The 21292-nt window shown below is 36.1% G+C and overlaps 3 protein-coding genes across 3 annotated transcripts in view; 2 read left to right on the forward strand and 1 right to left on the reverse strand.

Annotated features, from left to right (window-relative positions):
* Positions 1–395, forward strand: part of CBG22975 — a gene marked incomplete at both ends in the record, with an annotated part of 731 nt that extends 336 nt beyond the window's left edge. Inside the window, one exon of the mRNA XM_045244636.1 lies at positions 1–395. This exon is cut by the window's left edge and continues 6 nt beyond it. Within this exon, the coding sequence (XP_045097713.1) occupies positions 1–395 (395 nt within the window).
* Cbr-dcr-1 overlaps positions 1–10639 on the reverse strand; it is a gene marked incomplete at both ends in the record, with an annotated part of 15795 nt that extends 5156 nt beyond the window's left edge. Inside the window, 14 exons of the mRNA XM_045244635.1 lie at positions 72–200; positions 544–871; positions 921–1320; positions 2218–2584; positions 3986–4140; positions 4161–4166; positions 4460–4786; positions 5827–5955; positions 6330–6512; positions 8031–8402; positions 8939–9081; positions 9780–9939; positions 10057–10190; positions 10378–10639. Coding sequence (XP_045097712.1) covers positions 72–200; positions 544–871; positions 921–1320; positions 2218–2584; positions 3986–4140; positions 4161–4166; positions 4460–4786; positions 5827–5955; positions 6330–6512; positions 8031–8402; positions 8939–9081; positions 9780–9939; positions 10057–10190; positions 10378–10639 — 3095 coding nt within the window. The remainder of the gene's footprint in view (positions 1–71; positions 201–543; positions 872–920; positions 1321–2217; positions 2585–3985; positions 4141–4160; positions 4167–4459; positions 4787–5826; positions 5956–6329; positions 6513–8030; positions 8403–8938; positions 9082–9779; positions 9940–10056; positions 10191–10377) is intronic.
* A 411-nt stretch (positions 10640–11050) lies between these two features.
* Positions 11051–21056, forward strand: Cbr-apc-2 (the record flags this gene model as incomplete). The annotated part of the gene is made up of 15 exons (XM_045244638.1): positions 11051–11103; positions 11156–11285; positions 11551–11683; positions 11746–11872; positions 12815–13058; positions 14170–14317; positions 14706–14823; positions 15407–15482; positions 15537–15666; positions 16466–16599; positions 17349–17579; positions 18382–18479; positions 19069–19165; positions 19777–19947; positions 20844–21056. 15 exons carry the CDS (start codon positions 11051–11053, stop codon positions 21054–21056), a joined length of 2103 nt encoding a protein of 700 aa, XP_045097714.1.
* Between the last annotated feature and the right edge of the window lie 236 nt (positions 21057–21292).

The following is a 21292-nucleotide window of genomic DNA, read 5'->3' on the forward strand; positions in this document are numbered from 1 at the left end:
AAAATATGAAATTCCAGCAAATAATTGGCGGCACCACGGGCGGTCTCAACATGCAAGCCCTCATGGCCGACGTTGGCCGAGTATTCGATCCGGTCGGACCGCCAGGAGCTCCTGGAGCGTCGTTGGCTCCGATGACAGAGACGCCAGCACCAGCAGCAGCTCCACTACCAGAATCCGCATTGACTGAAGAGGAGAAGAAGCTGAAAAAGATTCAGGAGGAACTTCTGGAGAAGGCAAAAGAGCGGTTAGAAGCAATGGAGATGTCTGAGGAGCGAGAGAAGCCACGGAGAATTGAGGAGACTGTGGATTTGGATGAGTTTGCGGAGAAGGATGCGGTGGAGGAAGAAGAAGATATCAATCAATTATCGAAATTTGGAATTTTCAACAGGGAATGACAAAGATAGCTCGGCTCGTTTTTGGCTTATAACTTTGCTCATAGACTAGATACAGCTCTCTAATTAGTATCACTTTGTAACTCTTTCCAAGCTCTATCATATCCAATGTAGTTGGTTTGAAAATATCGACGCTGAGAGAAGAACCCACTTCGACGTAAAATCGACATCCAACAGCGACTGATCCTGATCGTAAATCTCCAAATGATATTTCTTAATGAAATACTCATTAAAAGTCCTGAAATTCGAATCCGGAAACTGCGAACTCGGTCGGAGGTCCGTCAGGATGTCCGCCACGTAGTAGAACACCGGCTGCTCGACATTTCGATACCAAGGCATCACAATTGCGTCTTTGTAGGCGTCGGCGTTGAACTTGAATCCCTTACGAACGTCTTCTGTCGGCACACGTGGCATATTCTCCATATTGGCAACTACTTCTGTGACGTACTTCATATTGATTGAGTAGGTGCCTTCTTTAGCTGGAAATAGGCATTTTAGGCTGAAAGATTAGGTTTTTTCAGGCCTTACACTTGTTCAACGGGACAATCAGGGTGTTTAAAGGCGCATTGACAGTAGCATCAAAGACTAAATTTCCCGTTTTACACATTTGAAGGACTTGAGTGAAGAGATAGTTGTGGAAGTATTGAATTTGCTCCAACTGCTCTTCGGTGACACGTGTCTTCTCTGGAGCCACTGTTAGACGGACCTCCATATTGCCCTGACGCAGGAATAGAGGGAATGGGGGAATCTTGGGGATGTCCTTGGTGCTGAGGAATCCGAAACAGTACTCGTATTCTGTGGGATTCTGGAATTTTCGGCGTTTCGGATTGGCGACGGGTTCGGGTTCTCGGAAACATTCCAGCTCGAATGCGTAAATGTAGCAGTCTTTGTCGGGCTCGATGAGGGATTCGTTGAGGGCGCGAGCGATCTGGAAATCTCGTTAAGATTTTGCGATTTTCGTGAAAATGGGTCAGCAGCTAGCTAGGTTTTGAAATTTCAAAAATTAAAAAATTTCAGAATTTTTTAAAAAATCCAAAAAATCTAAAAATTGAAAATTTTCAAAAATCTTATGGTCCGTAAAGTTCAGATTTCAAAATTTTCAAAAAAAAAAAATCTCAAAATGCGAAAATTTCAGAAACTCCGATTTTTTAAAATTTTCGAAATTTTAGTAATTCCAGGAATTCAAAAATTCAAAAAATATCATAATCCCAGAAACTCCAATTTTAAAAAATCAAAAATTTAAAAAATCAAAATTCCTAAAAATCCGAAAAATTCCAGAAATTCGAAAATCCGGAAGTTCGTAAAGTCTGAAAAATCTAAATTTCTGAACTTCTAAAAGGCGGAAATACAAATTTCAAAATTTCGAAAATTCAGAAAATTCCAAAATCCAAAAAAAAATCAAAATTTCCAAAAAAAAATCTGAAAATGCGAAAATTTCAGAAATTCCAATTTTTCAAAATTTTGGAAATTCCAGGAATGCCAAAAAATTCAAAAAATCTCATAAACCCAGAAGCTCGAATTTTTCAAAAATTTGGAAATTCCAGTAATTCCAGGAATTCAAAACTCGAAAAATAAAAAATTCCACTATTTCAAAAATACGGAAATTCAAGATTTTCAAGATTCCAGAAGCTCCAAAAATCTCAAAAAAGCTAAAAATTTGAAAAAAATCGAAAATTCCGAGAAAAAATCCAATTATTCCAAAAATTCCAAAAATATCAAAATGCCAAAAAGGGGAAAATTTTGCGATTTCAAAAATTCTAAAAACTTTCAAATTTTTGAATTTTTTGAAATTTCGAATTACCCAAATTTCCCCAAACCCCGATACCTTCTTGTCATACAACTGCTTTCTCTTCGACGATCCCACTTTCGCCGTCATCCCCGGCGCATACTCATCCGGCTCATCGTCAATATGCTCCAGAAGCTTAGCAATCGATTCTCGACCCTTCGGCAATAGATTATCATCGAGTTCTCCTTTCAGATGCAACTGTCTGCACGCCTCGAGGGCCACTGCCATCTGAGCAATCTTCTTATTCGGCATGGCGTCCTTTAGGATAATTGCATGCTTAATTGGAGAGTTAATTGGGAGAAGGAGCTCTGCACAGTACTTGGTGACGCCTCGATCCTCAACTGGGATTATTCGGGAGTGCGGGACGAGGCGAGTGAAAATGTCCGATGGGAGTTTGGAGCAGTACCTGAAATTATGGATTTAGAGCGATTTTCGACTACTTTAGAGTGAATGTCGGCTATTTTAAAGTTATTTTAGACGACTTTATATTGTTTTAGGACCATTATCGGTTTATTTCGGATCTCTTCAGGCCAATTTGAAACCACTTTAGGTTGATTTCGGACAACTTTTGGCTGATTTTGGATCATTTTAGAGCGATTTTCGACAGTTTTAGAATGTTTAAGACTATTTTAGACCAATTTTGGACTATTTTAGATCAAATTTGGACAATTTTAGGCCAACTTAAAAGCAGTTTAGGTTGATTTTGGACAATTTTCGGATGAGATTTAATAATTTTAGAGTGCTTTTGAACCATCTTTGGCTGACTTTGGATATTTTCAGCGCAATTTTCGACTACTTTAGAGTGATTTTCGGCCATTTCAAGGCTGTTTTAGACGACTTTCGACAGGTTTATGAACAATTTTTGGCTAATTTCGGATCTCTTCAGGCCAATTTGAAACCACTTTAGGTTGATTTTGGACAACTTTTGGCTGATTTTGAATCATTTTAGATTGATTTTAGACCGATTTTGGCTGATTTTTGATAATTTAGAGTGTTTTTGGACCACTTTAAACCCATTTAAACCCAGTTCAAATTGATTTTCGACAATTTTTGGCTAATTTTTTGGATCCTTTTAGGCTGATTTTAAACTGTTTTTTGCTGATTTTGAGCTATTTTTAGCGGGTTTTGAACCTTATTATGCCAATTTTATACAGCTTTTGGTTGGTTTTCGACCAGTTCAGGTTGATTTTCGACAAGTTTAGATTGTTTTAGGACCATTTTTTTGGCTGATTTCGGACCTGTTTATGCCAATTGAAAAGCAGTTTTGGTTGATTTTGGACAATTTTCGGCTGATTTTGGGACATTTTAGGTTAATTTTGAACCATTTAGAGTAATTTTGGACCACTTTAGATTGATTTCAAACCAGTTTAGATCGATTTTTGACAATTTCAGATCATTTTTGACAGATTTTGTACTATTTTTTGGCTCATTTTGGCTTATCTTTGGCTGGTTAGGACAATTTTTGGCTAATTTCGGACCTATTTAGACCAACTTAAAAGCAGTTTAGGTTGATTTTGGACATTTTTCGGATGAGATTTAATAATTTTAGAGTGCTTTTGGATTATTTTTGGCTGACTTTGGATATTTTCAGCGCAATTTTCGACTACTTTAGAGTGATTTTCGGCCATTTTAAGGTTATTTTAGACGACTTTCGATAGGTTTATGAACAATTTTTGTCTAATTTTGGACTATTTTAAGCCATACTTAGACCATTTTAGCCGTATTTTAGTCTAATTCCGAACCATTTTGGAATGATTTTGAGCTAGTTTAGCTTGAAATTTAGAGGCCAAAAACGCCCTTCTCTCACCGATTAACCAGTGCAATCGCATTAGAAAGCTTCAACTCGGCGCCAGTGGATTCTACCACATATGGAGCCATCAATAGATCTACGTCATCTAGATTGAAGTCTCCAGAATCGTCCTCAGTGGGATTGTTGACGGTTCGATGGCGGCTGAGAAGGATCTGGAAGGTTCTAGGGTGACTTTTGGCTGGAAATATCGGTTAAAATAAGCCAGATTGGACATTTTCTGTCCGAAAATTTCGAATTCTGGGATCAAAAAAGTCCGAAACTGACTGATTTTAGCTGTTTTTTGGCTGATTTTCAGTTGAAAAAGGGTTAAAATAAGCCAAAATAGACATTTTCTGTATGAAAAATCAGTTTTTTAAAATGAAAAATGGGACTTTTCAATGAAAAAATGGGTTAAAATGAACAAAAATGACCATTTTCAGTATGAAAAACGCAATTTTCTTTTCGGAAAATGAATAAAAAGACACATTTTACATGAAAAATGGGACTTTTGGAGTCAAAAATTCCCCAAGAACAACGAAATTTGGCTCGTTTTTGGCCAAAAATAGCTTTAAAAACCTTCTCAATCTGCTGGAAATTCTTCAAATCATCGTCGCACGCCGTCACATCCTTCTGATCGACTAGAACGACGTATGTGGAGCCGGGTTTTCGTGCACGACCCTTCGACTGCACATAACTACGCATATCGAGTGGACGGTCGAATTTGATGACGACGTTACACTGTTTGACGTCGACACCTTCTTCCAGGACTGATGTGGCGATGAGGACGTTGATCTCGCTTTTGTGGAAACGGCGCAGGGTCTGGAAAATTGGATTTTCAGAAATTAATTGAGTTTTTGCATTTTTGAAATTCCTCAAATCCGATTTTGTGGAATTTTAGAAATCACAAAAATTCAGATTTCTTGAAAATTTCGGTTTCTCGAAATTCCAAAAACCCTGGAAATGTCGGAAAGTTTGAAAAATACTGAAATTTTCAGAATTTTCAAAATTTCAGAATTTCAGAACTATCAAATTATTGGCTTTCTTAGAATCTGGAAAATGAAAAAATCAGGAATTTCGAAAAAACCGAAAAATGGCTCACAAATTTTGAAAAATCTCTTCAGAATCTGAATTTTTTGAGGCTTTTGAGATTTACGAAAAATTTCAAAAATCTTTAAAAATTTGAAAATTCAAGGATCTCAAAATCGTCAGATACTGAAAATATCAAAATTCAAAATTTTTTGAAATTTCTAGAATCTGGAAATCATTAAAATGTGAAAAATCTCAAAATTCTAAATTTTTCCAAAATTCGGAACTTCGAAATTTCAGATTTTCAGAATTTCAGAATCTAGATTTTTTGAATTTCAAGATTTCAGAAGTTCCGACAATCTAAGAATTTCAGAATTTCAGAATCTACATTTTCAAAATTTCAGAATCTCAGGACTTCAGATTTTCAGAATTTCAGAATTCTAAGAATTTCGGAATTTCATATTTTTCGAGATTTTTGGAATGTTTTTTTAATCTCAAAAAATTTAAAATTCCAAAATCCTTAGAATTCTGAAAATTTGAAATTCTGATTGCCTTCTAATTTATCCAAGGCACCTCCAGAGGGCCCTTCTGTTACAGAGGCACTTCAATTAGAGGAGGCCCTTCTATTTTCCCAAGCTCCTCTCTGACGGTCCTTCTATTAGAGGGGCCCTTTTAATACAGGTTTTACGGTGATTCAATTATCGGAATTTCATACTTTTCGAGATTGTTGGAATTAAAAAAAAATTCCAAAAATCTCGAAAAATATGAAATTTTGAAAATTCAATTTTTCTCAATTTTCAGCTTTTTCAGTGATAAGATCTGAAAATCCTCACATCCGTCTGTCTCTTATGCAATCCCTGATTATCGGAATTCGCCAAATTCTGTCCACTGGCGCCAACGACGTAGTCCGAGTTCAGAAATTTGAATTTCGGCTCCCACGAACGAATCGCCTTGATCATTATCTGCAAAAATTAGGGATTACTGTAGCTAAAAAAACCTAAAATTTGAAATATAATACGAAAAAGGGCTTAAAATAGGTAGAAAATAAGAAAAAAGTCTGAAAATCGTAAAAAATCGGATTTCAAACTCATTTGGGGTTATTTTAGCTGAAAAATGTTGAAAATTTCAATGAAAATTCAAATTTTTAGCTGAGAAAAACGAGAATTGGAGGCTCCAGAAAAGCGGATAGTGTTGGGAAAACCGATTTTTTTTTTGAAAAATCGGATTTAAAATCTCAAAATAGCCAATTTTCCGACTATTTCAGACCGTTTAAATCCATTTTTCCAGTCCAAAACACTCAATTTTCTCTTCTAAACCCTCAAAAAACCGCACTCACATGCAACGAGTAGGCAATATATCTCTGGTCCACAAAAATGATAGCCGAAAGGTTCTCTGGTTTCTCTTTTCTGAGTCGTTCCGTCTGGAATCCCGGCTGAAACATCTCCAAAATCTCGAAAATTCGAACGAATCGGTGTGGAACGAATTTCTGAAGGTCCGCCAGGCTTCTCACTTCGCGCATCTGCAAAAAATTGGGATTTTGACAGATTTTTGAGACTTTCAGGACTGAAAATCGGCAATTTTAGATCTTAGGTATTTCACAAAAATTGATTTATGAAAAAATATTAAAAATGGGAAAAATTAGGTGAAAAATTGCATTTGTAGAGCAAAAATAGGATTTTTAAGGTCGAAAATTGGCATTTTTGAGCTCTAAGAAAAGCTATTTTCAAGCCAAAAAGCCAATTTTCCAGCTATAAATGAACTTTTTTTTTCGCATTTTTGCCATAGAAAATGGCTCATTTTAACTGATTTTCAACATCTAAATTGTCCCAAAATTTCCTAAAAATCTCTCTGGAAAAAATTGGGTTTTTTAGCTAATTTTTGAGATTTTTGCGTTGAAAATTGCCACCATTTTTAGGCTTAAAATCTGTATTTTTGACTTTTTTTTTTTTGGAAAAAATTTAGTTTAAAACATGAAAATTTTTTGAGGTAAATTGAATTTTGAAAAAAGTGAAATCTGACAAAAATTGGAATTTTTCTAGCAAAAATAGTAATTTTTACATTCAAAAAGTCGAATTTTTGGTTTAAAAAACTCGAAAATCGCGATTTTCGGATCGAAAATTGGCGCATTTTTAAAGCTCAAATTCAGCTATTTTCGATTTTATTTTCAGAAAAATTTAATGAAAATTGGCACTTTCAGGGCAAAAAATGTGAACTTTCAAAATCTGAAAAATTCGATTTTAGCCGGATTTTCGACGATTTTTGCGTGCTAAAAAACAGAAAAAATAGCAATTTTCGGGTTCAAAAATGATATGAAAATTGGCATTTTTGGATCTGAAATATGAATTTTAAAGTTTGAAAAATTGATTTTTTTTTCAAGATTTGTTGACTAATTTCAGCCCGAAAGTTGATATTTTTGGGTCCAAAAATGATATTTTCGAGCTCAAAATAGTCGATTTTAAATCAAGTTTCTGAAAATTGACATGTTTAGAGCTGAAATAGGAATTTTCACATCGAAAAATTGGTTTTTATGAATATTTTTTGATTGATTTCGGCCCATTTTTTGATATTTTTGGGTCCAAAAATTCCAAAAACCGCGATTTTTGGCCTAAAAATAATTTTCGTCGCATTTTTGACATAGAAAATGACTCATTTTGACTGATTTTGAACAATTTTAACATCTAAATTATTTCGTATTTTGAAATTGAATTTTGCATTTTTAGAGCTGAAATAGGAATTTTCACATTGAAAAATTGGTTTTTATGGATATTTCTGATCGATTTTAGCCCGAAAATTGATATTTTTGGGTCTTAAAATCCAAAAATAGCGATTTTCGGTCCAAAAATGACATTTCCAGCTCTAAAAAAGCTATTTTTAAGTCAAAATTTTGGATTTTCTAGTGGAAAATTGACCGTTTTCTGCGCAAAAATGCCATTTTCCAGCTAAAAATACACATTTTTGACATAGAAAATGACTCATTTTCACTGATTTTGAACAATTTTAACATCTAAATTGTCCCAAATTTCCTAAGAAACCATACCTCCGGTTCCAAGAGTCTCTTGATCGTAATCATTGTCGTCCGTGCCAAATTCAGGAAAGTCAACGCCTTCTCGGGTAGAATATTCGTCTTCGTCAGTTTTGACAGCTCCTTCTCCCACATTTGAGTCGTCTTCCATGCCGCCCACGGTCCCAGCTGTCTTAAAACCGCCTTTGTCGTTTTAAGAGAGTCTCGAATCGATCGACGTGGATCCAAATCCAAATCCGGATGGAATACGGAAGTTTGATTCACAAAGTCCTCAGTGTCCTTGAGCAGATCTCTGATGGTCTCGTAGTTTCGAAGGCGGAGTTGGTCCGCTTCGAAATTTCGACATAGAATGATTGCTTCGAACGGGCGGGCGCCATATTTGGAGAGCTGCAAAAATTTGAAATCCGAAATTTTCGCAAAAATCCAGAATTTTGGGTTCAAAATTGACATTTTTCCGGCTCAAAATCGGTAATCTTCGGTTTTTAGAATTAAAAAAATTGAATTTCAAAAATATAAAAATTGGGAAAAAAATGTAAGAAAATTGTCATTTTTAGAGCAAAAATAGCGATTTTTTAGGAGCAAAAATAGCTTTTTTTAAGGCGAAAATAGGCATTTTAAAGCAAAAACAGGCATTTTTAGGGCAAAATTTGAATTTTACATTTTTTCGGAAATTTGGGATTTTGGAGGGTCCTGGGAGCTAAAAAATTGGATTTTTTATAGAATTTTTGAGATTCTGAAAAGTCCAAAAAGCTGGAAAATCGATTTTTTCGGAATTTTTGGAAGATTTTAGAGACTCTGGGAATCTGGAAAATGAGAAAAATTCGATTTTCAAAGGATTTTTAGAAGCAAATTGAGGTTTTTTCGGAATTTTTTGAGAATTCTGAAGAGCTCGGAGAGCCAGAATTCTATTTTTTAAAACCTACCGACACCAAATCACTGGCCGTCTCGATGACACTATCCAGCACATTCTCCAGCTTGTTCAATTGCTCAGACAACTTGTCGGGCGCCACTTTCTCCTTGATCAGACTCGCGGTGAGACCCAGAACTCGTGGCACTGGCATTCCGGCTGAAATTTTGGGATGTTTAGGTTGAAATTCGGGATTTTCGAGCTTTTAGATCCGAAATTTGGCATTTCTAGAGCCAAAATCGGTATTTTGAAGCCGAAATGTAATTTTTCAGTCCAAAAATTGGCATTTTTAGGCATACTTCAAGCACTTTCAGGTTTCGAAATTCAAATTTCAAACGTTTTGAGCCTAAATTCGGTCTTTTAATATTCAAAAACCACATTTTTATGACCGAAATTAGACATTTTCAGACTCAAATATGGCATTTTCATGTTCAAAAATACAAGTTTACGGTCAGAAATGTACAAATTCGGCATTTTTAGACTCGAAAATCGAACATTTCGAGTCTAAATTTGGATTTGTTTGGTCCGAAATTAGGCTTGTTAGGTCTATTTTCAGCATTTCCCCAAGTTCAAAAATTCGAATTTCAACGTTTTTTGAACCAAAAATCTGGAATTTCGAGGCGAAATTTGGCATTTTTGGGGACGAAATTCGAGCATTTTGTGACTCAAAAATAGCGTTTTTAGGGTTTTGAATGTGCAAAAAAACACATTCTAGTGCAAAAATGTATAGCTTTAGATCCTTTTTAGCATTTTTCGGCTCAAAAATTCATAATTTCTAGTCAAAATTTGGCATTTTTGGGGTCAAAATTACATTTAAGACTCCAAAAACCAATTTTCAGCTATTTTTCATCCCTTACCCTTCTTCAACTCCTTGTACTTCGACATAATCAGCCGATACGGGTGTTTGGATCCCAGGGCGTGATGGCATTCGTCGAAAATCAAGACACACGTGTCCTGAAGACGGACATAGGCATGATTGATAAGGTCCAGAAGACATTGAGCAGTGATGACGACGACCTGGAGGGGAATTTGAAGTTTTTGGGGAAAAATTGCGCTAGAATTGAGCTAAAATGAGCAATTTTAGCTGAAAATGGCTCATTTTTCGCTCAAAAATTGCCAATTTCGCTAGCTCACATGATTCTGCCTCATGAATTCATCACAAGTCTCTGTGCTCTTCCACAACTCGTTGCTGGTCTGCCCATGGACTTGTCCAACCTTGAAACTGGTGTGTACCTCGATATGGGCGGCCTGTTGCTCCACTAGGTTGACTGAAAATGGGTTTTTTGAGCTAAAAATCAATAATTTTCAGAAGAAAATGCTCAGAATTGATATTTTTATGCTGAAATTGGTTAAAAACGAAATTAAAAATTTTTCAGAAAAACAATTTTTTGTTGAAAATCTCGATTTTCCAACATTTTTAAAGTGATTTTTCTTTAATTTTCAGCCAATTTCTACCTTTTTCAACCACAAAAAATGCTCTTTTCCCGCCATTTTCCAGCGGAGCGAACATTTGAACTCCATATTCCTTCAATAAGAGCACGGCGATGAACGTTTTTCCGGATCCTGTGCCCAGTTGAACTATCGTGTTCTTTTTCGAGGCTTTATCCAAGAGTTCTACCTGAAAAATGTTGTCTTTTAATCCAAAAATCCAAATTCCCCGGCTCACTTGATAGTCCCTCGGGTTAAAACACTGCAAATCGGGCCGCATTCGGACCATTCTGGTGCCCTGAAAGCATGGATACATTTTTAAATGATTCTTTTTCTATTTTTTAGCACAGAAACCAGAAAAATCCAGTTTTTCCCGCTTAAAATGAGCAAATGATGCCCTTGCCGATGCAAACGCGCCCCAGCGAACTGTGAGTCTAAATCTGCCTCCCGAGCGTTGTGTATTGCACTTTTAGCATTAGAACAACTGAGTGATGGAGCAATGAGCATTTTGAAATTTTTTTAGCATGAAAAACTTCCTTTAAGCACTTTAAAACAATAGAAAACCTAATTTCCTGTCGAAACCCCTCCCTTTTAAATTGCATGCGCCTTTAACCTACCGTAACCCCAATGAATAAATGTCATCATTTCCGTCTCATCCCTCGTTATCCGCCCCCGAAAAAAGGCAATTTTTCGCCAAAAAATGTCGCTTTTTGACAGAATGACTACTTCTCCAGAAGCCGCACGACAATATAGGTGAATTCTCCACAATTTTAGCGAAAAAATTTTGGAAAAAATCGATTTTCAGAGAATTTTGCATCTCAAAGAAGAGAGAAGTATGGGAAGCGTTGATTCAGTACTCAAAACAGGCGAAACACATTGAAAAGGTGTACGATATGACGACAGTGTTGCAGCGAGTCCAACAAGAATGCCTGGTGGTGGGTTTGAGGCTGAAAATCGCTGAAAATTCTGGAAAAATCTGAGGAAAACTGCATAATAAGCTGAAAAAGCTGCGTAAAATGCTGGAAATTACAATTTAAAGCTGTGAAAATAATCAAAAATGCCTGAAAACCTTTAAGTTTCTGAAAAATTAAATTTCAGTGGAAAAAACATGATTCTAGGGCTATAAATCCAAAGTTTCAGACTTTTCTACATCAAAAACTCTCTAAAATCACGAATTTTCAACTGAAAATTGATTTCCAGTTCGCTCTAGACAACGGAATCGGAAATCCAGACGTCCACCACGCCGCCGAACTTATCTTCCCACTTTCCATGCAAAAAGTCGTCATTCAAGTGCTCCGACCGTATTTTCTATCGCATTGGGCCAATTTTCGATGTAAAAATTAAACATTTTCCTCTTTAAATACTGAAAATCTCTTCAAATTCCAAATTTTCCAGTAGCCGGCTACAATCCAATCCGGAAAATCGATCATGGCATCGATTTGAACGAAGATCTGTGGACCGATCAGAAGAAGGAGCGGAATCAGCAATATGTGCATGATTTCACCGCATTTGTCAACGAATTGTGAGTTTTTTTGACTAAAAATCTGAAAAATGGGTCGGAAAAGTCAAATTTTGCTTAAATTGGTCGAAAATTTTTCATTTTCAGGTCATTTTCATGCTGAAAATCCCGAATTTTTCTTCAAAAAAAAACCCCCAAAATTCCGAAATTTCCTGAAAATTCTTGAATTAGTTCGCAGTCAAATTTCGCTGAAAATGGCTGAAATTTGCCTAGAAATAATAGAAAATTGATTTTATGCATTTTCCAGCCAAAATTATGCTGAAATTATCATTTTCACTCTAAAACTCATGGTTTTTTCGTTAAAAAAACCCCGAAAATCCTGAAAATTCCGAAAAAATTCCAGTTTCTAAGCTGAAAATGCCAGTTTTGGAGTCTAAAAATCTTGATTTTCGAGTTCAGAATTGCCATTTTTTGGCCGGAAGACGTCATTTTTGGAGCGCAGAAATGTCATTTTTCAAGTTTAAAAATGTTAATTTTCGACTGGAAATTCTTAATTTTTGACTCTAAATTTCACAGGTTTCAAGCTGAAAATGTCATTTTTGGGTCTCGAAATTTCAGTTCTAGAGTCTGAAAATCAAGATTTTGGAGCTCAGAAGTGTCAATTTTGTGATCTGAAAATTCTAAATTTCACAGGTTTTAAGCTAAATGTCATATTCGAATCTCAGAAATGTCATCTTTATAGCGAAAAATTCGATTTAGACTCCAAATTTTGCCTGGTTAAGTACCAAAAATCGGAATTTTGACTCCAAAATCTCAAATTTTGAATATAAAATTACCTATTTTGACCTCAAAAATCAATTTTTTAGCTTAAAAATATGCTATTTTTGACCTCAAAAACGATCCAGAACCGATCTTATCTATTTTCAGCCAGATTTATGTGAAAATGATCACTTTTAAGGTCATTTTCAGCCATATTTATTTCTAAAAACCCCCTTAAATTTCCAGAAAAACGGGAATCGTCAACGCGAATCGACACATCAACGCAGCAGTATCCCTGTACATTCGAGAGCTCGCCGCCTCGATGGTCATGCACGAGAAACAGGCATTTGATAACGAATTGAGATGCTCAATGCTCCAAGAATACATGGAGAGTCTTCGAATTTGGGCGGATGCGATGACGCTGCAGGATGCGTATCACTTGGTTTCCGATCAGATTTATAAGGATGTCTTTCAGATGTTGTCCAAGAATGTGGGTTTTTTTCGGAGGGGAAATGGCTAGGAATGGGTGGAAAATACGGAAAAATCGAGAAAAAATTGCACTGAAAAGTTCGGATTATGGTATTTTAGGATTCTGAGATCCTGGAATTAGAACCTAAAAAATTCAGTTTCTTAGAAATTCCTTATTTTTTGAGAAAAAAATGAAAATTTCGGCTGGAAAATCGCACTAAAAGTGACTTTTTCGGCTCTGAAAATGGCTAAAAATCTCAAAAAATGATGTCTAAAAAAAATTACTGTAGATCTTGCGAACTACAGTAATCTTCAAATTGGGAATATTTGGAATTTCTACAAAAAAATAAACAGTATTCTTGGAACTCAAAAACAGTAATCCAGAGCTACAGTACCCCAAAAAATTCGATTTTCAGAATTTCCAGATTTCAAGAATTGCAATTTCTCCGTTTAAAAAGTGGGCGGGGTTCTTAACGAAGCCCCGCCCCTTTTTGGATTTTTCCTCGATTTTTTTTCGCAAAATTTTTAGACCTTTTCAGGTTTTTCAGCTATTTTCAAAAATTCGATTTTCGATTTTTCCGAGTTGTTCTGCAAGAAATTGATGGAACGGTAATCGGTGTTCGCGAAGGCTACTGTAGATTACTGTAGTTTTTTGTAAACACAATCACGTCAAAATGCTGATTAAAAAAAACTACAAAATACAGAATTTTCTACAGTAATCTACAGTAATCCTCGCAAAAACCATCAAATCACAGACAAAAAACTCTGGAAAAATCGAAAAAGAATGTTTTAAAATAGCTGAAAAACATAAAAAGGTCTAAAAACTTTGAAGAAAATCGAAGAAAAAACCTTTCAGAAGTTCGAAAAATTCCAAAATTTGAAAGTTCCAAAAAGTTTAAAAAATCGCAATTTCAGAAAAAAATTATCGAAATTCTGAAAAACTCGAAAAATCCAAAAATCCGGAAAAGTCGAAATTTTGACATTCCTTTTCTGAGTTCAAAAATTTGAAAAATCAGAATTTCAGAAAATCAAAAATTTGAAAAATTCTGAAAAATCAGGAAGATCCCTGATTAGGAAAATATAAAAAAACTCCTAAAATTTCAGCCAATTTCAATCAATACCAATTATTCCAGGCCTACGAAATGGTTGCCGTGCAATTCCCGCAAAAGTTTCGCGAGATCATCACAATGAAGTATTGCCTCATGAAAACTGGAAACTATGGTAGAGACGCACTCACGAAACGTCTCATTTTCTCGGTGGAAACGAATCTCCTGATTGCTTGTGAGTATTGATCTGAAAAAGTTGAATTTTAGGTCGAAAAATCTGGAAAAATGACTGAAATTGACCTAAGAATGAGGTTTCTGGAGCCAATTTTAATCTCTGAAACACTGAATTTCGAAGGGTTTTCAGCATAAAAATTTGGTTTTTAAAAGTAATTTTGAGCCTGAATTTTCAAAATTTACGGAAAATTATTCCAACCATAAATGTACTGAAAATCCCGAAAAAAATGGCGAAAATTGGCCCGAAAGGGAGGTTTTTGAGCGAATTTGAGTGGTGAAAATACAGATTTTTCGGAGCATTTCAGCCATAATTTATGCAAAAAATGGCGAAAATTGAACTGAAAATACGATTTTTGAGCTCATTTCAAGCCAAGAAAGGCAAATTTCAGCCGTCGACACGAAAACCATCCTCCAAGCGTACGCTTCCTGCGTCGAGGCTCTTCGTGAGATGGACAGCAGCTGTGTGGTGATGCACAAAGTTTGTGGAGTGATTCGAGAGTATTTGAAGTGAGTTTTGAGACTTTTTTGAGCTGAAAAATGCGTTTTACCAGCTGAAATTGATCTAGTTAAAGCTGAAAATGGGGGGAAGATGAACTAAAAATTACGAAATTTAGCAGAAAATTTGCTGAAATTTGAATAAAATTGCTCATCCATAAATATAAGATACTTATATGAAATTTCCAGATTTTGAGGATGAAATTGATCTATTTCAAGCTGAAAATGCCTAGAATACGGCGAGATTCTATGAAAATTTCGCTGAAAACCCTAAAATTGATCAGACATTACCGGAAATTTACTGAAAAATGCTTGAAAATGGCTTCAAAATAGCTCGAAATGTTTCAACAATGCCGGAAAATGACCTAAAATTGATCGAATATGTCTGGAAATTGACTGAAAAGGTCCTAAAATTCATCTAAAAGACTTAAAATACGCTAAAAATAACCTAAAATGTCCCAAAATTTTGCTGAAAAAAACTAATTTAAAGCTGAAAATGACTCAAATTTGCTCATCCTTAAAAATAGAGGATTTTCGAGTGAAAAGCTGAAATTCATAGCTAAAAACCTCTAGAAATTCCATTAAAACATTTCAGACGCCGGCCGGACACTGTCCAACAAATCATCACCTATATCACGTCGAGCAAGAAGAATGAGCTGGAAAAGGATATGGTAAGTACACAGTAATCCCTCCAAAAAGATACAAAAAAAATCCAAAAGTTTCAGTCAAAAACGGTCCGATCGGCAATGATGGACGAGGAGGAGTTGCGCGGTGTGAATGACGATTTTCTGCCGGAAAATATGGAATGTAAAGGATGGGACACGTGGACACCGAATCCGACTGATGCCAATGTTGGTGAGTGTCGAAATTAGCTTTAAAATGCCGGAAAACGTCCTGAAAATGACCAAAAAAGTCTGGAAATTCGCTAAAAATGATCTGATACGGCTTGAAATTAGTTCAAAAATGCGTTAAAATCGATCAAAAAAAAAAACTATTTCTACCATAATAATGACCTAAAATTGACCAAAAACGTCCTGAAAATGACAAAAAAGTCTGGAAATTTGCTAAAAATGATCTGCAATGGATGAAAAAATTCGCTCGAAAATGACCGAGAATGACCTAAAATGGACCAAAAATGACCTGAAATTTGCTTGGAAATTTCCTGAAAATGACCTAAAATTGACCACAAATGTCCTGAAAATCACCAAAAAAGTCTGGACATTTGCTAAAAATGACCCGAAATTGACCAAAAATGTCTTGAACTGACCAAAAAATCTTGAAATCCGCCCAAAAATGACCTAAAATAGACCAAAATTTCCTGAAATTGGCAAAAATGACCTGAAATTAGCTAAAAAAATATATTAAAATTCGCCAGAAATGCATGAAAATCGAACAAAAATGACCTAACATTGGCCGGAAAAGCCCTGAAATTCGCACAAAAATTACCCAAAATTACCCTTTAAAAACCCGAAATTGGCTTAATAAACATGTCCTAAAATTGACTTAAACGTCCTAAAAATGACCTAAAATTGGCAAAAATAAAATTTTTAACCACCCCCGAAAATTGTGAATTTTCACTCAAAAATCCGCTGTTTTTGACGCTGAAAACGCCAATGTGTCCATCTGTGTGTCTGTAAATCCCGATGATTTCCAGGCGACGGAGCCCCAGGACGACAAGGAGTCGACGTGTTCAACATGCTTGTTTCGGTGTACGGATCCAAGGAATTGTTTGTGAAGGAGTACCGTAATCTGCTAGCCGAGAGACTGTCAGGATCCGATAAGAAGGATGTGAGGAGGAATTTTGATTTTATATAGAAAAAAGGAGTTTTTTGGCTGGAAAATTGCTGAAAATCGCAAAGATCATGTCGAGAAAATGATTACTGTAGATTTGTCGAACTTCAGGCATCTTCGAAATTGGGAAATTCTTGAAAAAGCTGCAGTAATCCATAAAAGAAAAGTGGGCGGGGCTTTGTAACACGAAACCCCGTCCCGAAACCACCAAAATTGATTTTCAGCAAATTTTTAAACTGAAAATGGCTATTCTCCAGACTTGGAATTTGATTTTCATGCTGGAATTCTGTTTTTTAGACCTCCAAATTCGCTTTTTAATTCAAAAAATCCAAAAAGGGGCGGGGCTTCGTTAAAAATCCCCGCCCACTTTTTTTTGGACTACTGTAGCGCTGGATTACTGTAGATTATTGTTTTCTTCAAATTTTCCAATTTTTTGAGTTCCAGGAATACTGTTTTTTTTGTAGAAATTGAAAAGAAATTTCCCAATTTTGAAGATTACTGTAGTTCGCAAGATCTACAGTAATCCTTTTCTAAACTTTTCAAAGACAATTTTTGTCAATTTTTCTGTATTTACGCTTATTTTTCACCCATTCCTAGCCTCCGAAAAACCAAAACTGATTTTCTACAAAATTTTCAACTGAAACTGGCTAATTTCAAGATCTCAAAATTTGATTTTCATGCTGAAAATGTGGTTTTTAAACCTCTAAATTCGCTTTTCAAGAGCTCAAAACCCCAGGAATTTCCAGGCATTCTTCGAAAAACGCTATCTGGACCTTCTGAAGCTCCGTTTTCAATACAGTGAGCTCCAACACTGTGAAGTGATGCTCCGTGACGTCATGCAGAGCCAAGAGATCGATTGTCGATGCGAGAATGTGCGAGAATTGACGCCTGGAATGATTCCAGTGTCCGGATGCGTCGCTTCCAGTCACTATTGGCCGAAACTCGAGCATGAGACAACGACGAAGGAGCTGGCGGATGTTGGTTTTTTTTTGGCTGAAAATAGCCTCTTTTTTGGCTGAAAATGGTTTAAAATGAGTGTTGTTGGCGTTTGAAATGTCACAAGCCGAGATTTCTAACAAAAATTTGGCTGAAAATTGTCATTTTTTTGCTGAAAAATGTGCAAAAAAAGGTGCTCCTACCAGCATCCGAGTTTTCGTTTGTAAATTTGGCCCAAAATTGACCTTTTTTGGCTGAAAAATGGTCTTTTTCCGGCGCAAAAAAATGGCCAAAATTAGTGTTTTTGGCATCAGAAATGTCATAATTCTATAGAAAATTCGGCTGAAAATGGTTCTTTTTTGGATAGATAAGAGGCAAAACCCAGGGTTTTTGGGCCCCAAATTCCAGTTGTCTGTTAAAAATTCTGGTGAAAATGGTATTTTTTGGCTTGAAAAAGCGCCAAAATGAGATTTTTTGGCTCCAGAAATGGCAGAAACATAGTTTTTTCGGCTTAAAGGTGGGGGGACAGGAGATTTTTCGTAGTTTTTTTGTAGCTAGAGTATGCATTCTACCGTCACGGTGTACAACGCTTAATGTCACTCTGCGTACAGCTGTCGTCCTCGCCTTTATGTATGCAATCGGGCGTTCGCTTTCTCTTTGCCCGCGTGGCTCAGTCGGTAGCGGCGCCGCACCCTCAATCATCGCCCTCACAAGTTCAACTCCTCGAGGGGCATCTTTGAACGGAATTTCGAGAACATTATTTTTTTTCATGTCCCCCCACCTTTAAAACGCCTTTTTTGGTTGAAACAGGCGAATTTCCAGATAATTCCAGTCATTTTTCAGCTCTACCCGCCGTCATTGCTCGCGGCGGTCGCCGCCTACGAGGGCATGTATGCTATGAATAAACGCGATCGGAAGATGTTTGTCTACAAATGTGTTGGGTGGGTTTTTGGCAATTTTTTTTGGCGGCATAAAAATCTGAGAAATCTGAAATTTCTACTCTGAAAGCCAGCTGGTAATCGGTCAAATTTGAGCTCTCAGAAATGCATAAAATCTAGTCTGAAATGGTAAAAATTTTCATCTAGAAATCTATGAAAATTGACTAGATTTCACTTATATTTTTCCCTGAAAAACGGTACAATTCGAGTCTGAAATTAATGAGAAACGGCTTAAAAAATCACTAATTTTTTTGTCTGAAAATCCACCAAAAATAATCATATATATCTCCATAGTTTTTTTACTTCTGAAACCCGGAAATTTTGGTCTCTAAATCTATGAAAAATCGGCCTGATTTCAAGTGTTTTCAATCTAAAAAATTATCGAATTTGGCCCCATTTTGAAGTGGTGGCCTAGAAAACCGAATTTGCAAAAGTTAGGCCACCACTTAAAAATGGCATAGAAATCATACCAGGGTTATGTCAGGCCGTTTCTAGGCCATTTTGAAGTGGTGACCTAGAAAACCAAATTTGCAAAAGTTAGGCCACCACTGCAAAATGTATTCCTTATCAACACAAAGCACACATTTTGCAGATGTATGGAGCTGGAAATCGAGGTGGACGGTGTGAAAATCGAGCGAACCATTCCGAATGCATTCGCTCAAGCCCTTCTTCTATTCCTGGAAAAAGAGGTTTGGACGACTAAGGAGGTTCAGGAGCGGCTTGGATTACGGTAAGCAACACCAAGAAACGACTCAACTGGCTGGTGAAACAGGGATTCGTGAATATGGTGAGTTTTTAGTGAAGTTTTGAGTGAGCGCGCGAAATTTGAATTTTTATTGATTTTCNNNGNTTTCTCTGGCGTTTTTNAAGATTTCNANNTTTTTTTGTTNTTTTCCTCCCAGGTGTATGAAGACACCTGACAAAAATCAGAGAAAACACTGAAAATCAATAAAAATTCGAACTTCGCGCGATTTTACCGGCAGTTGACCTAGAAAACTCACACCTGGCCGCTAGGCCACCGGTTCCCACTTTGACTTTTCGATGCCGTTTTTCTCAAGGAAGGAATTTTTTTGAACTTTTTCTTTAACTTTATGTGAATCTACATGGATTTCTGCACAAAATGAAGCAATAAAATTTTTCACCGCACACCACCTTTAAAATGGTCTTTTTCGGCTTTAAAAGTCTTCAAAAATAGCATTTTTTTTAACGAAATTTGACTGAAATCCCATCTTTTTAGCTCGATTTTGAGTGATTTTGACCGATTTTTAAGCATTTCCAGCAGCAAAATCCCTAATTTCAGAACCCAGTGATCAGCAGCGACACATGGTCGTTGACTAAAAACGCCGCCGGCATCCTCCCGAATCAGGCCGGCGCTCCAGAAGTAGCCGACGATGAAGACGTCGAGCCAGAAGAGAATTCGGATATGGTCGACGCGTTGGAACAGTATTGGGGATACACCAAAAATTATATTGTACGTTTTTTTTGTTGTTGTTGAGGAAATAGAATATTCGAAATTAGAGAAAAATCTGGAATTTCAGCCATTTTTAGACCTAAAAATGTTGAATTTTTGCGAAAAATCATATATGTCTACCTAGAAATCTCCATTTTTGAGCTTGAAAATTGCCAAAATGCTGGGAAAAAAAGCTTATTTTGGCACCAAAAACATTGAATGTTGACTTGAAAATTGCAATTTTGGAGCTCAAAATCTAGATTTGGCTCTAAAAATGTTAATTTTTCACCTAAAAACTTTAATTTCGAAAAGCGAAATTTGCAAAATTTAAATTTTTGCCGGGTTACTGTAGTTTGGCTGAAATTTCAGCGATTTTCTGATTCAATTTGAGCCATTTATAACCCAAAAGTGTCGAATTTCTGCCAAAAATCCATTTTTGAACTTTTCAAAAATTCGAAAATTCTGATTTTTAAAAACTCAATTTGACACTAAAAATACGAAATTTTGACTAGTAAATTCGCATTTTTCGGAGCTCAATTTCTAGATTTTCGTTTAAAAAAAATACAATTTTGGCTCTAAAAATGTTCATTTTCCACCTAAAAACGTCACTTTTGGAGCTAAAAATATACGAATTTTTGCAAAATTCAGATTTTTTGGGTTACAGTAGTTTTGATGAGATTTCAACAAGTTTCGATCCGAAAATTTCGAATTCTGACTTAAAAATTGCAACTCTTGCTAAAAGAAGTTACTTTTGGAGCTAAAAAAATATGAAAATAGGCAATTTTGGCGCTTAAAAATGCTAACTTTTGACCTAAAGACGTTATTTTTGAACCCGAAAAATGGAAATTGCAAAACATCTAAATTTTCGGGATTACGGTAGTTTGCGATTTCAGCCATTTTTAACCCCCATTTTTCAGGCGAATCACTCCCCGAACGGCGAGGTGAAAGCCGAGCGGATGCATCGTGTCTACAGAATGTTCGGTTCTCCAACGTCCGCCGGTCCCAGCATCGATCACGTCACGGCGTTCCTTCAGAGGAAAGTGGCACTGGGTCTTCTGACATGTATCAACGGATCGTATCGTGTGGTGGAGGAGAAGAAGAAAGCCAACGAGAATCCAGAGGGACAATGATCGTGGAAATTCTGTGTTTTTTGACCTACTTTTGGCCCATTTTCCCTTTTTCTCCCCTCATAAAAACCCAATTTTCGTTAATTTTGACCCATTTTATGTCTGAAAATCTCAGTTTTTAGAGGCAATTTTCATTTTCAGCCTTTTATGATTGCTCATCCTTAAAATGATCTTGAAATATCCAATTGTGATCTAAATATGTTTTATATGACCTGGATATTAATGACACATGATTGAAA

The sequence above is a fragment of the Caenorhabditis briggsae genome (genome assembly GCF_000004555.2).
Source record: "Caenorhabditis briggsae complete genome, chrIII, whole genome shotgun sequence".
NCBI lineage: Eukaryota > Metazoa > Nematoda > Chromadorea > Rhabditida > Rhabditidae > Caenorhabditis > Caenorhabditis briggsae.